This window comes from Pipistrellus hanaki (genome assembly GCF_964339955.1).
Source record: "Pipistrellus hanaki genome assembly, chromosome: 9".
Lineage (NCBI taxonomy): Eukaryota > Metazoa > Chordata > Mammalia > Chiroptera > Vespertilionidae > Pipistrellus > Pipistrellus hanaki.
In genome coordinates, this window is record NC_140511.1 from 59,051,414 (window position 1) to 59,067,069 (window position 15,656).

General features: G+C 35.7%; 1 protein-coding gene and 1 long non-coding RNA gene across 2 annotated transcripts in view; one reads left to right on the forward strand and one right to left on the reverse strand.

The window, feature by feature from the left end:
- Positions 1–15,656, reverse strand: part of LOC311627276 — a 570,423-nt gene that overhangs the window by 189,688 nt on the left and 365,079 nt on the right. The window lies entirely within an intron of this gene.
- Positions 1–15,656, forward strand: part of ANO3 (anoctamin 3) — a 189,120-nt gene that overhangs the window by 35,930 nt on the left and 137,534 nt on the right. Inside the window, exons 2-3 of the mRNA XM_084893600.1 lie at positions 4,177–4,371; positions 5,421–5,492. Coding sequence (XP_084749726.1) covers positions 4,177–4,371; positions 5,421–5,492 — 267 coding nt within the window. The remainder of the gene's footprint in view (positions 1–4,176; positions 4,372–5,420; positions 5,493–15,656) is intronic.

The following is a 15,656-nucleotide window of genomic DNA, read 5'->3' on the forward strand; positions in this document are numbered from 1 at the left end:
GACATTACACTTTGCCTGAATTAAATGAATTATTCTCATATATAATGATTGAAGTGCTCAGCATTGATTTTATGTAGGTTAGCAATTGTTTTTCTATTGATTTCCATTTTATGTAACAGCTGCCTTTGCTCTAGATACTCTAATAATATTCTTGATAAGATTATTCAAACTATTTTTCTTATATAAAAATATCTATAGATGTGTATACTGGTAAAAACTTTCTTGTTATCTCTTAGGTGTTATTTGAATGATCTTATGTCTCTTCAGTAGATAAGCTCCAATAATGCTGCTGAGCTAGTCAAATACTGTGAGCGTAGAATTCCTGAAGATTTGTAAGAAATTTATTTTGTTAAAACAAAGATTTAGTTGAGACACAGGAGATTTATTTTCAAATCTTAACTATTTCTATCATGAGAAAGAAATGTAGAGAAGAAAACATTCTGGCAAAATAACAGCATTTTGTTGTTTTGGTTTTATCTAACTAGGGCCTTGGCCTAAAAAATTCTAGGTGAAAGCATCGGCTCCACTGAACTGGGCTCTGCTTGAATGGAATGAAAGTATCCATTTCCTAAAAGCTTACCAGAGCCTCTTTGCCTTGGAAGTGGAATAGAGTGTTGCAGATAAGCTGCCAGGCAGCGCAGGAGATTAATCAGCTGGGCACTAAGAAAGTATTCAGGAAAGTAGCTCTTATTGCAGATGCACTAGTGCTATGACTAAGGGGAGTTAGTCACTAAATACAGAGCGATGAGTATGGACAAAGCTTTTTCTTTATAGCTGTAGTTTCTTTGTCCCCCAAATATGGACCAGGCTTCCATACTTTTTGGGGCTTTGCAGCCCCCCATGAGTTGGGATGGGTGAAGTGAGATCACTCTGAGTCTTGGCCTGTCTGGTGCCAGCACTGCCAACACCCTCTGGGCATTGTATATGGTTCATGTTTTATGGCCCCTGTAAAGTGGGAGTATTCTGAGAAATAGATTCTGCAAGGCAGGACAGACATCACATATAAAAATGGAGTTACTTATCGGCTAGCAAGAGTGTGCGTCAGAATGCAGGTTACTGGAATGGATTCAGATAGAACACCCCCTCCTTCCCAAATGTCTTATTTTCCCTTTCAATAGGAAGAGAAAGGCTTGTTGGTTGCCCTGGAGACAATCAAAATACTTCTTCTTGCATATCTGTGAAAGACAGGTGCTATATATTATCGATAAGAAGAACGTAGCTTAGAGATCTCATGGGTCTTGAGTTCAATTCATAGGTTTATCAGTAATGAGGCTGAATGTCCTTAAATTAGTTAACTTTGATTTTCTTACTGTTAAATAATCATAATTAAAGCTTTGTTTGTGAGAATTAAATATATCAAATATCACCTATGAATGAAAGGTTAGTTTAGCACTCAAAAATCAGTTTTTATAATTCACCACATTAATAGACTTGATAAGGAAACTACATGTTATATCAGTAGATTCAGGGGGGGGGGAAAGAAACATTCAACATGCATCATGATTAAACCTTCAGCAACCTAAGAATAGAAAGAAACTTTCTCCATATGACATAGGGCATTTGTAAACTACATACAGCTAACATCATCTTCATTAAGAGAGAATGGTTCCCTCTAAAATCAGGAACTAGGAAGGATTGTCTGATCTCACCACTCCTGCTCAATATTGTGTTGGAAATCCTAGAATATTAAATGAAGATAGAAAAAGAAATAAAAGGTATTAAATGGAACAGTAAGAAATTATACTACCTTTCTTTGCAAGACAATATGATAGTTCATGTAGAAAATGTCAAAAAATCTACAAGACTATTCCTAGAACTGCTAAACTGTTTGCAAGTTCACTTATTACAATATCAATAAACAAAAATCAACTGCATTGAATTTGTGAGTATTTATTTGCATACTGTATGTGCAGGCTCCCTGCCAGGCACTAAAGCTGTGTCCCTGAACAAAACAGGTATGGTCCTTGCCCCTCAGGAAACTGCCCTTATAGCTAGAGAGACTATATGATGAATAACTATATATTGCAATTATACCTCTTGTATCTTTTTGTATAACCAAGTGAAGTCATCATTTTATTATATTCTTTTAAAAACTTGGGAGCATTTATGAAGTGCTCTTAGAACAGTTGGAAGTGGTACTAATTGTTCTTTAGAAAAGTCTGTTCTAAATATAGGAAATGACACATTTTCTGCCAGTTCTACAGGTTTATCTTTGAACTCAAGAGCTGAATATGCTTATCCATCCTAATGTTATCATTGTCTGCTTTCTAGTTATTAGCTTTAAATGGGTAGTTCTCAAGTATTATTTAAAGGTACCATGTAAATCCATATAAGAAGAGAAATGGAACTTTGGAATATAGAAGAAAAAAGGCTGAATTTCCTCTGGGGAAGTTAATGTTAATCATGCCAAGCAAAGAACAGAATTGCTTGTTATGCCAAGCAGAATGTGATGACATTTGATGGAAAACTTGAAAAAGAAACTTTGTACTCTTTTATACACAGGATATCTAACTTTCATGATCAGTATAATATCTTTGGAAACAATAGTTCAGAAGATGAGAAAACTGCATTTGCATTAATGAGATTTTGTCTTCAACATTATGTTCTCAATTTTCTTTGTGTTCATTTGACAAATATTTTAGTATTTTTGTGTTTATGAAGAATTTTCTACAGAATTTCTTCCTGTGTATACATTCCTTTGAAGAAAATGTGTTAAACCTAATAATTATAAATAATAAAAACTAGGAGAAGAAATATGCCCAAAAGAATAGGTTCAGATGACCTTCACTGATAAGACTACACTGGTACCACCATTTGGATTAGAAGTACCTCTTGGATAATTTTGTAATGGTCTATGCATATTATTTTAATGGTTTTTAATACAAAGATCTGCTTTTATGTACCTGTTTTCCTTCTGAGTGCGCACCATTTTATTCCCAACACTGAGTTAAGGCCTGGCTCAGAGAAAGAACTCAAAAATTGTTTGAAATTATTAAATAAGTAATGTAAAACTGAATGAATAATATTAAAATATTGATTTTCATTTTGTATAACTCAGTTACACACCTTGTTAACTCATAGCAGATTATTATTCATATATGTTATTTTATAGGGCAGTTTAAAATAGGAGAGATATAGTTTGTTAGGTGGTGGGTAGACATTACCAAAAAGCACATGTTCCTTTTTCATCAAATATATCTTATTCCACAGTTCACCAAGTTTGCAGATATAGAATTATCAGAGGCTCCGAGGTTTGCTTTAGCTCTGTGATTTCTACTTTCAGAGCACTCTGCTTAAAATTTGTGTGCTATTTATACTAATCCAAACAATAGTAATAAACCATCTGAGACTGGGGTTCATGAGGAGCCATGGAGTTTTTTTTTTTTAAAGTTCATAGGCTTTGGAATCCAGTGCTGTACCTTTAACATGCAGTTCTGTCAGTTGCTAGATTCATGACCTTTAATAAGCAAATTTCCTAACCATTTTGTTTCATGTCCTATCTGAGGTGAGCTTTCTTTGCTGTATCATACAGTTAATTGGCTTCCCCTTATGGAGTCAGAGTCCTGTGGAGTGGCATTCTTCTAGCAAATCAGCTCTCTTTGCATGAGGGGAGGGACTGCCACACTGAGCACAGGATTGCTCTCTCTTGACCTCTACTTGCTGGCCAGTTTTTGCACTACACCATGCTAACTCCAGCTTCGCCATCACCGTTAGTCACCATTAATGTGTATAGATACATGTGTTTAAGGGAGGCTAGGTAGGGTATAGAAAGAAGGGCTCCTAGTATTAATAGTAATATGAATGTTTATGAATTAGGTTTTATTTATTTTTCTACTTGAAAATCTAAACAGTTAGATTTATCTAAAGACAATCCAAATTATTGTTCTCATAATTCCTTCAATGAACTTAAACATTCATTTTTTTTAATACAGAATTTTAAAACATGGTGAAAAGCTAAACTGAATGAGGAACCATTTATTTCTCAAAACTATTTGACAAATATCTCTAAACATTTTGCCTGGCAAAATAAAAACCAAAATAATTCAATTCATTCTCATTCCTAAATGGTGTTATTTCACAGTCCTTTCCAGAAGCAGCCTTCATAAGAATTAAAATTACTTGTTGACCTCTTCCGGTTATTTCTTGTTGCTAACATGCACCTCCTTGGATTTTTAGGTATGAATGTAAGCAAGAGTGAGATTGCAAAAGAAACTCCCTTAAAACCATCTCGGAGGTCCCTGCCTTGCCTGGCCCAGAGCTTTGCCTACTCAAAGAGCCTGAGCCAGTCCACCTCACTCTTCCAGTCCATTGAGAGTGAACCCCAGGTTCCCACTTCTGTGACCTCAATCTCTGTTGACAAAGCAGAGCAAGGTGAGTTCTGTTTTCTTGTTCAAATTGTAAAGATTATGTTATTTTCCCCCACCCCAAACCACTCTTCTTTCATATTTTCATCCATTTCACTAGTATTTATAAAGCTCTTTAGGACGAGGCTGGCCTGGGAAGAACAGTACCCTGTGCCAGTAGGAGGGAAGGCTTTTATTAGCCAGATGTGTTTTCAATTCTGTCTTGCCCAAAGGTCCCCAACCCCATGCAAACCTAGACCTAGTCCTTGCTGTTTGCAGGGGAAGACAACCAGCTCATCTGAATTATTGGCTCATTTCCATTCCTGGTGAAAATTTATAAAAAGAAAACAGAAATTGAGTAGAGTATGTCATCAATAATGAATTTAATTTCCTAAAAAGACCAAAGACTTTAAATAATATTGACAATAAGCAATGAGGATTTGGTTGTATGAACATGTGGTTGGACAAGTGTTGCCAACCAAATGTTGGCACTGAAGCCCTACATAATAGAAGGGCTGGAATATAGGGAAACATCCACCAGATGCCACATTAAATAGGCTTTGTGGCTGCCCTTAGGCACTTTCTACACATACTAGTAGATCTGCCAGTCTGAGGCACACCATTATTTTCATAGGAGTCAGGAGTCAAAATACAACCCGGCTACCATGTCTTCAGTGGGTAGGATGTACTAGTATTTTTATTTTCCCATCCCTTTCTAAAAGGCTTGTGTCTTATTAGACTATATTTTCTTATAATTTTTTGGGGTTGTTGCTTCCTTTGGATAACCTGCAAATATTAATACTGTCTTTCCAATAATATTGTGAAATCACTATCTATTAACAAATGGTTTTCTTACAATCCATGTCCAATAAGGAAAATGGCTAATTGTCCAGAGGATAAATGTATTATAAAATATAGTACAGATGTACCTAATTTTTAACTAAAAATATTTATGTTTGGCTATCATCAGATATCAATCACTGTGATCATTTATTAAAATTGTTACTATGTTTATCTCTCTCTCTCTCTCTCCCTTCCTCCCTCCTTCCCCCCCTCCCTCCTTCTTTCTCTTTTCAGTTAACCCTGAGGAGGATAAAGAAGACTCTGTACTTAAATGCTCTTTTGCTGACCTCAGTGACTTTTGCTTAGGTGAGTGATTGCTAATATTTCCCTTATCATTCCCTCTTTCTAAGGTAAGCTGTCTTCTTCAAACCTAGAACATTATTTATTTTTTTAGAAAAAATATTCATTTTTGGTTCTTAATATTTGTTGGGTATGTGGAATATTCTGAGATTAAATTATTAAAGTGTTTTATATGCAGTGTGGCAGTCAAATAATATTTGAAAACTTGTAATGAACAACAGTCCTCTAACTGAAAAAAAAATTTTTTTCTGCTATTCACTTGGAAATTTCTTGCAATTCTCTATGAATGAGTACATTTATATTACTATGATTAGTATTATCTGTTGTTGATTTTTCTGTTGTGCTAGCTAGATGAAGGTTTAGCTCATTTAGCCGAAACCGGTTTGGCTCAGTGGTAGAGCGTCGGCCTGCGGACTGAAAGGTCCCGGGTTCAATTCTGGTCAAGGGCATGTACCTTGGTTGTGGGCACATCCCCAGTAGAGGTTGTGCAAGAGGCAGCTGGTTGATGTTTCTCTCTCATCGACATTTCTAGCTCTCTATCTCTCTCCCTTCCTCTCTGTAAAAAATCAATAAAATATATTTAAAAAAAAAAGTTTAGCTCATTTGTATAATCTTTTAATTTTTCATAGTTATATTGCCATTTTAAATTGAATCTCTCTACTGACTGAATTTGTAACTTTAAATAGTATATTTGCACCTTTACATCATGCTCTATCACATTTTAACACTATCTCTTAACTCCTCACTTGGCATATACATTACAACTGTAAAAATAATGCTTTCTGCAGATGCAATATCACTTCCTTTGTTACAGTGCCAAGCTCCCAGAACCTCTGTTCTCTTTTGAGTATTCCTAGAATCAAGGTTAAATAGATTCCCCTATCCAACCATCCATCAAATAGTCAAAATCACTCAACATTATACTTACTTCATTGTTTTTACAATAAACTTTTTATAGTTTTGTTTTCCTAGATTATGTGATTTTTTTTTCATTGGGAGAACAAAAAAACACCTCTTTTTCTAAATACTTTTATCATGTTTCAGTTTCTTATTCTTATATCTTTCATCTCATTCTTCTTTAAGAAATTCTTGGTTCCACTGATATTTCATTGGACTACTGAATAATTCCAGTTTCTAATGTCACACTTATTATTCTTTGTTAGTTTCCATTTTTTTTTATTTGTTTCAGGGTAAATCCTTAAACAATCACCTTTGAAAGTTGATTAATGTGAAAATTTTCTAAGTAATTATATATCTGAAATGACTTCAGTTTGCTCTTACTATTGATTGGTATTTGTCTGGTCGTAAAATTTTAGATTAAAAATTATTTTTCTTGAATTTAGAGACTAATTGACTGTCATTTAACATCGGTTGTTACTGCTGTCTGATTCTTATTCCTTTGCAATTGATATTTTTCTCTCTGTACATTTTTATTATATATATGTATATATGTATGTGTATATATGTATATATGTATGTATGTGTGTATATATGTGTATACATACATATGTGTGTGTATATATTTTATATATATATATTTATATATATCTCCTATATAATAAAAGCCTAATATGCACATCAACCAAATAGCAGAACAACCAGTGGAATGGCCAGTCACTATGATGTGCACTGACCATGAGGGACAGATGCTTAATGTAAGAGCTGCCCCAGTCCATAGGCCCCAGGCCAGCCAAGGCAGGTGCCAATGGCGGCCCCTCTGATTGCCTTGCTGGTCACCCCACAGATTGACCCTGATCATTGGTCAGGGCTAAAGACCCTACCCATGCACAATTTTTGTGCATCAGGCCTCTAGTATATATATAATTTATTTCAGAGAGGAAGAGAGAGATAGTAACATCAACAATGGGAGAGAGAATCATTGATTGGCTTCCTCTTACATGCTCCCTACTGAGATTGAGCCTGCAACTGAGGCATATGCCCTGACCTGGAATTAAACCACTGAGCCACACCAGTTGGGCTGTCTTTACTTTTTGTGTTATAAAACTCTGCAACCTTATGTTTAAGTGTATGGGTGTGTGCACATATGTGTTTAATTCAACCTGCCCTAGAGATTGTAGTTCTTTTAGTGTGTCTCCTACCTCCTTTCAACTTCTGTATAGTTTTTCCATAATGTTTGTTTGTTTCTTCCCCTCTTTCTGGAAGTCCAATTAAAAGTTAAACATTTTATTTTATCTTGTGGTTTTGACTTCTGTCTTGGTCCTGGAAGATTCCTTGAATCTTTCCTCCAAATGTCTTTTCATCTGTGTGTATATAGGTACAGATAAAATAATTTTGTTATTTAATTTCCAAGAGTTTTTTTTTTTTTATTCTTAGAATGGAACATTTTCAGAACATGCTATCTTATTTTTTAAATACAATATCCCTAATCTCTCTAGTACCATTGCAATTATCTTAAGTTTTTCTTTGCTTCTTACATTTTAGTCTGTTTTTCTAAGGATCAGTTTTTATGCTTGTTTAAATTAGTCATTCTCTTTTAAGCTGTAGAATTTTCCAAAATGTCTGGTCTTTGATTGCCTATTTACACTTAAGAATAAAAGAACTGGGATGTTGACTCAGAGTTCTGGATACATGGAGATATCTTAAAAACTGAAAGACTTCACTTTCTGTTGTTGTTGTTAATCTTACTCAAGGATTTTTTTTTCCCCACTGATTTTTAGAGAGGATGGAATGGAGAGAGGGAAGAGGAGAGAGAGAGAGAGAGAGAGAGAGAGAGAGAGAGAGAGAGAGAGAGAGAGAGAGAGAGAGAGAAAGGGGGAGAGAGAGAGAGAGAGAGAGAAAGGGGGAGAGAGAGAGAGAGAGAGAGAGAGAAAGGGGGAGAGAGAGAGAGAGAGAGAGAGAGATTGATTACAAGTTGCCTCCTGCACTCACCCTGGGTGGGGCCAGGGTTCAAACCTGCAACCCAGGTATGTGCCCTTGACTGGGAATCAAACCTGCAACCTTTCAGTGTGAGGGTCAACACTCTGACCATTGATCCACACCAGCCCAAGCAAAACTTCACTTTTAAATGAATGGCTAAGAAGTCACTACATAGGTGACCCATTCAAGGTCAGATTGAGAACCTTACTCTAAAGGTGAAATTCCCACCTTAACTGCTCTCTCATTTTGAATTTCTTTGGAAAAAAAAAAAAGTTGGTGTTTGCATGTTCTGTTATCAGACCTTCAGTTTTCTTCATGATTCACCTTTGGTTGTCACTCCTGACCTTTGTTTCCTTTGTCCAGACATCTCTAGGATTTGGCTAAGCAGACTTACTCCCCCTGTAGCTTCATACATTCTCAACTAAGCTATTCCATCTGCCAGCGCTCTCCCATAAGTGCCTCTAGAAAAGTGTTGTAGGCTTCTACTTTTTGAAGACTATTGTATCATCATGTTAATGAAGTCTCAGGAAGGAACAACAAACACACCGGAAATTTATTCAGCCAGTTTAAACTCTGCTTTGGTATCAATGAGTTAATAAACTGCTCTTTGATGAAATATTTTACCTTATGGACAAAGTGAGGAGCCCCAAAATATAGGGGCATTTAATTTTACATCTAGAAATCTATTCCAAGAAAAATAATATAAAAGAAAACAATAATAATAATATCAAAACCCCCAAAACATACTTGTTTCCTCACAGTGTTGTTCACAGTAATTATCAAACATAAAGAGGGAAGCAAATTGATTACTCTAGTATTAGGGGAGCAATTAAAAAAATTATAAAGCATCTATAGGCTAGAATAACACAGAGGTATTAATAAATTTATTGAACATTTAGTACATGTTGCTATGTGAGGAAAAGTAATTAAATATAAATGTCAACCCCCTCTCATGTTAGTTATTAACCTAACATGTATTAGAAAAGAGCTAGAAAGAAATATATAAGCCTTAACCAGTTTGGCTAAGTGGACAGAGTTCCAGCCGGTGGACTAAAGGGTTCTGGGTTCAATTCCAGTCAAGGGCACATGCACAGGTTGTGGGCTTGATCCCCAATGAGGGGCATGCTGGAGGCAGCCAATCAGTGATTCTCATCATTGATGTTTCTATCTTCCTCAACTCCTTTTCTCTCTGAAATCAATAAAAAGTGTTTAGAAAAAGAAATATACAATATTCTAACTAATTAATCTTCATGTGGTAAAATTATCTGTGGCTGTTATAGTTTTCTTGCTGTCTGTTTTTTCTTTCTAACATATGCAAATATTATAGAATGTAAAGAAAAATATTCACATTATACTTTTTTGGTAAGTAGGAAAAATGCTCATATTTCAGTCAAAGTAGCATACATTTCTATGAATAGTTTCCAAAAACTGAAATGTAAAACTAGTTTTTAGTCACCTAGTATTTGGAATAATATTGATACTGAAAGGTTCTATCAATTCTGTCCCTCCATTCATAAGCAATCTAATTTTTACTTATTTTTTCTATAATAGTGACAAGTTTACTCAACCACAAAGTTTTCTTTATTATTTTTTAAATTAAATTTATTGGGGTGACATTGCTGAACATGAACATATAGGTTATGTATGTGGATTTCTAAGTTACGAAATCTGTATATAGGACCACATGACTACCACCCGAAGTAAAATCCTCTCCTGTCACCTCCTACCTTCCACCACCCACCTCCCTCGGGCAACCATCACACTGCTGTTTGTGTTCATGTGTTTTAGTTTTATATCCCACAGATGAGTAAAATCATATGGTTCTTAGATTTTCTGTCTGACTTATTTCACTTAGCATAGTGTTCTCAATGTCTATCCATGTTGTTGTAAATTATGCTATTTCATCCTTTCTTATGACTGAGTTCCATTATGTATATGTACCACGTCTTCTTTATCCGGTCCTCTATCATAGGTGCTTTGGCTGTTTGCCATGTTCTGGCTACCCTGAATGACGCTGCAATGAAAATAGGTGTGCTTTTATCTTTGTATAAATTATTTCGAGTTTTTCGGGTATATACCCAGGAGTGGGGTTACTGGGTCGTATGGTAGCTCTATTTTTAACTTTTTGAGGAGTCGCCAGACTGCTTTCATAGTGGTTGTACCAGTCTATCTTCTCACCAGCCGTGAATGAGAGTTCACTCTTTTCCACAACTTCTCCAATGCTTGTTATTGCTTGTCTTATTGATAATGGTCACTCTATCGGGTGTAAGGTGATATCTCATTGTAGTTTTAATTTTCATTTCCCTAATTGCTAGTGAGGTTGAACATCTTTTCATATATCTATTGGCTGTTTGTATGTCTTCTTGGGAGAGGTGTGTTTTCAGGTCCTCTGCCCACTTTTTGATGGGGTTGTTTGTTTGGTGATGAGTTTTATGAGTTCTTTATATATTTTGGAAATTAAACTTTTGATAGAGCTACTGTTTGCAAATAACATCTCCCATTTGGTTGACTACCTGTTTGTTTTATTGTCCATTTCTTTTGTTGTGCAGAACTCTTCAGTTTGATACAGTCCCATTCATTTATTTTTTCTTTTACCTCCCTTTCCTTTGGGTTCAAGTCCATAACATGTTCTCTACCACACTAGTCCATAAGTTTGGTACCTATATTTTCTTTGAGCAAGATTTACATTTAAATCTGTTGGCTTTGCTGGAATTGTCTATGATCAATGCCTTTGAACTGGGGCTTTTCCTAATTATAAATTAAATTCAAATAAAGCCAGAATTAACAAAAAGTGATAATAATCTAATTCTTATAACCGTGAAGTGAATTTATTTGTAACCTTCAGACATTAAGCTCTGATTTCCCATTAGTGAACACACTGGTGACTCAGCTCTGTTGTCTACATCAGCGGTTCTCTACCCTGGTTTCACCACGAAGTCAGGAGCTTTTAAAATTCCCTGGGTCCCACCTCCAGAGAATCAGTTTAAATGCTTTGGGTATGCACTCGGTAGCCACACTCCTAACTATTCCCCACATAAATATTAAATAATGTGTAGCCTAAAATCTATATCTCTGAGTACATTGTTAAGATACTTTTTTAAATAATTTTTTAATGATGAGCGGAGTTATTTATAACAGTATTCTGAGTGACTATAGATTACTTGTGTTTCTTATGATACTATTTTTGTGTGTGTGGCATAGAAACAGTGCTGGCTTATTAACTTCCCTAATTAAAGGAAAATAGTCACCAGCAGATTCATCTCATACACAATGTCAAAAATAACATTTCATCAAAACAAATATATTTAGAGTACAAAGGCTTTTTTTCTGTAGTAATTAATTCTGAAAGAGGTTACTAGTGCTAGTTATTTTCTGATAAGAAAACAAAAACAAGAACAAAAACAGATCCAGAGACAGAGAAGCATGGATCAGACCATCAAACTCAGAGGGAAGGTAGGGGAGGGGAGGGGTAAGGGAGAGAGATCAACCAAAGGACTTGTATGCACGCAAATAAGCCTAGCCAATGGACACAGACATACAGAGGGGTGAGGGCATGAGTGGGGAGTGGACATGGAGGGGCAATGGGGGGGGGAAGGGAGATAGGGACACATATGTAATACCTTAATCAATAAAGAAAAAAAATTTAAAAAAACCTTGTCCAGAATCTCCATATAGGTTGTAGAGTTTGTACATCACCTTTCACTAATAATTCTCCCAAATTAATAGTAGTTAATAACCTGTCACTTTAACCATGCAAACCTGTCTATTCTTATTCTATTCCATGTTTCTTATTTTTAACAGCTTGCTATCACAAATATTGAAATTTTATCTAAATATTTAATATAATTGGATGCATTATCCCCATGTGCTTTTTCCCCCCAAATAGATCTCAATCATTTGACACACTTGATTTATATTTATATTCTCCAGGCATTATACCTTGTACTCAATATTTTGGCATTTCCCAGCATCATTCTATCATTTATTCAGTTTAGAGAAACATTACAGTTTCTTAAGGATTTAAAACATGTACACATAATGTGTTTGCCTGCATAATGAAAATGAGAATGAAGCTCTGGCTGACGGCATTATATCACCACGTGTTCTCCAAATTCATCTGGATATAATACCTGGCTGGGAAATGCTATTTTAGAGTCATATGTATAATTTATATTTTTAAAGTCATCTTTACGAAGAGGTCAAGCAAAATGACATCAACTATAACAAGAGTGTAATTAAATAAAACATGAGTGTTTTAGGAATACATGCTCACTTTTAAATTCAACAAAGTTACATTCTCTAATTTTTCTTTGAGAGCTCAGACTATTAGCTTCTAGCATTGGGTTGGTTAATGCATGGGAATTTCCAAGCTCTAACAGGCTCTGATATAATTTTTGGAACCTGACTGATACATCTAAGTAATGGCTTTTCTTTTTTACAGTGAACTACTTAGTACTGCCCTATGAGAATATTAATGCTGTGTCAGACTGAACTGTGTGTGGTCTCTGAGGATTGATATTTCTCATTGTTCAACATTAGAAATATAGAGGAAGGAATATTAATAGTTTATTGGTTCAAGGCTGGGAATTTCCACATAAGTTATCCAATGGGACTCTTAGTTTAATACAGATGCAATGCTTAGACTTTGGTCAAATCTCTATTCTTGTACCTACTAGCTGTGTGACTGTGGCATATCATTAACCTCTATGGGCCTTAGTAATTTCATTTGTAGATTGGGATTAATTATCTATACTTTGCAAGATTGCTGAGTTAAATGAACAGGCATGGTACATCATCCTAGAGGTTTAAAAAATATCTCTTCATTGCTTTATGCAGTCATTAGGTTTATCTTCCAACACCCAATTCTGCTAAGCTCAAAGATATCTTCACAAACCAGTTGTTCCTCTTATCACCCAAAAGGCAGAGTGGAATAACAATAATTTACTGAACTCTTACCCGCACAACTCTCTACCTGCTTTATCTCAGTTCTCATAACAATGATTTGGGTCAGGTAGGGTTATCAGCCTGTTTTTACATATGAGAAACCTGACTCATTAAGTAGTAAAATAATTTGCCAAATACCATAGCTATCCAATGGAGAACTGAGATTCCAACTCAGGAAATTTTAGTCACATCTCTCTTCACAGTAGGAACAGAGGCCTCTAAAGTGAAAAGTGCTTAGCGATGTCCATAGAAAACCAGCTCTGCAAGATGTTAATCAGTATAAGGATGGAAGCTATGAAAGATTGGGACGGGGGTAACATTGCATGCTAAATATACATCAGAGATCATTGATTTTAAAAACCTAATCAGATTGATAGATTTAGACTTCTGTTGTTGTTTTTTTGTGTTTTTTGTTTGTTTGTTTGTTTTCTTCATTCTTTTTATTGCCTTCTCTGGGCTTTGAATTCTTTTCATAGAGCAGCTCTTGAAGCCAGGCGCCACCTCACCCTGTGCCCCCAGCCACAAAGACACAAGCACATACATAGTCACTCTCACACACACAGTCATTTTGGAAAGTGCTAATCCATGTGATAATCAATTTTAAATCCTGTGTGACAATAATCTCGCTTATCAATCCTAGAAACCCTGGTATTATCACCCACCTGTTTTTCTTGTTAGTGTGCAGGACAGAGCAATTCTTTTTAAGAGATGTTTGATTTCTGCCCACACCCGTGGTGCTGTAAAATCAGATAACTTTGAAATGAAATAAATAGGGCTCATTAAGAGCAACACAATTTGAGTCCAGCGAACCAAAATAAATATAAATCTGTCAAATCTTGTGAAGTCAACATTTGCTAATGTTTTAAAACAACTCCCGCAGGAAGTGGTTTAGATAAGACAGTGAAGGCACTGTTGCTTTCTATTAGCATAATCATTCAGCCTGGTGGAGCTTCATTGATCTTCTTAAAACAGTTGTAGTCAAATGAGTTCTTGGCGATTTTGCTTTTGTTCTATAATCTTAGGTAATTCCCAACAACCTTTGTTTATTTTTTCCAACAGTGTTTCTTATTAATATGGTATAAAAATAACTTTCTACTAAGGTTGCCCATCTATTTAATAATTGTAGAAATAAGAAAATTGCACTGAAAGAACATACTGTTTTTCCAGTTGTGACAGCCTTACAGCCTCTGTAAACCTTTTCAATTGTTTGTTAAAGATATTAAATAAATTCTCTGGGCTCAGTTCTGAAATTATAGTCAGAATCTGACACCGCACCACTTTCTACCACAGGTGCTGTGCTCACTACTACACCTCGGTCCAGTCTACACCATCTCTGGGCAGAGTGGTCTAATACCTCCTAATTGGTCTCTGCTCTAACTCTTACCTCCTGATATCAGTTATAGGAGGCTTTCATAAAAAGGAAATTAAATATCATTATTCCTCTGCTCAAATCCCTCCATATTTCCTATTACATTTAAAATATAAACTCCTGCCAAAACCGGTTTGGCTCAGCGGTAGAGAGTTTGTCTGTGAACTGAAAGGTCCCAGGTTCGATTCCGGTCAAGGGCATGTACATTGGTTGCGGGCACATCCCCGGTAGGGGGTGTGCAGGAGGCAGCTGGTCAATGTTTCTCTCTCATCAACGTTTCTAGCTCTCTATCTCTCTCCCTTCCTCTCTGTAAAAAATCAATAAAATATATTAAAATATAAACTCCTTACTATGGCTTCTGAGGCCCTCAAAGATACCTGGGCATGGCCTCTCTAGGACATTCCTTAATGCTTCCTTTTACTAACAATGAATGCTGCAGCCAATCCTAAGGTCTTTTGTTCCTTGTTCAGAATAACCTTTCTCCTATCCCAAAGCCCTGATTAGAAAGAGATTTTATATGAGCTTCATTTGTGTCTCCTAATCTTGATTTATTTTTTATTCATAATACTTAAGTATTACCTGAGATTATGTGGTTTATTTTTCTCACTCTATTTCCTGTTGACAGAGACTTTGCCTGTAGCTTAGAATTAACATTACTTGTCGCTGCAGACTGTGTGGCTGTATGGTCAGAGTGTTGAGCCTTTGGAGCAACATCTGCTTAGGAAACAAATTCTTACAAATATCTGTATTTGTATAAAATATCTCTTGATATTGAATTCTTTTTTTTAATTTTAAAAAAATATATATTTTATTGATTTTTTACAGAGAGGAAGAGAGATAGATAGAGAGAAACATCTATAAGAGAGAAACATCAATCAGCTGCCTCCTGCACACCCCCTACTGAGGATGTGCCTGCAACCAAGGTACATGCCCTTGACTGGAATTGAACCTAGGACCCTTGAGTCCTCAGGCTGACACTC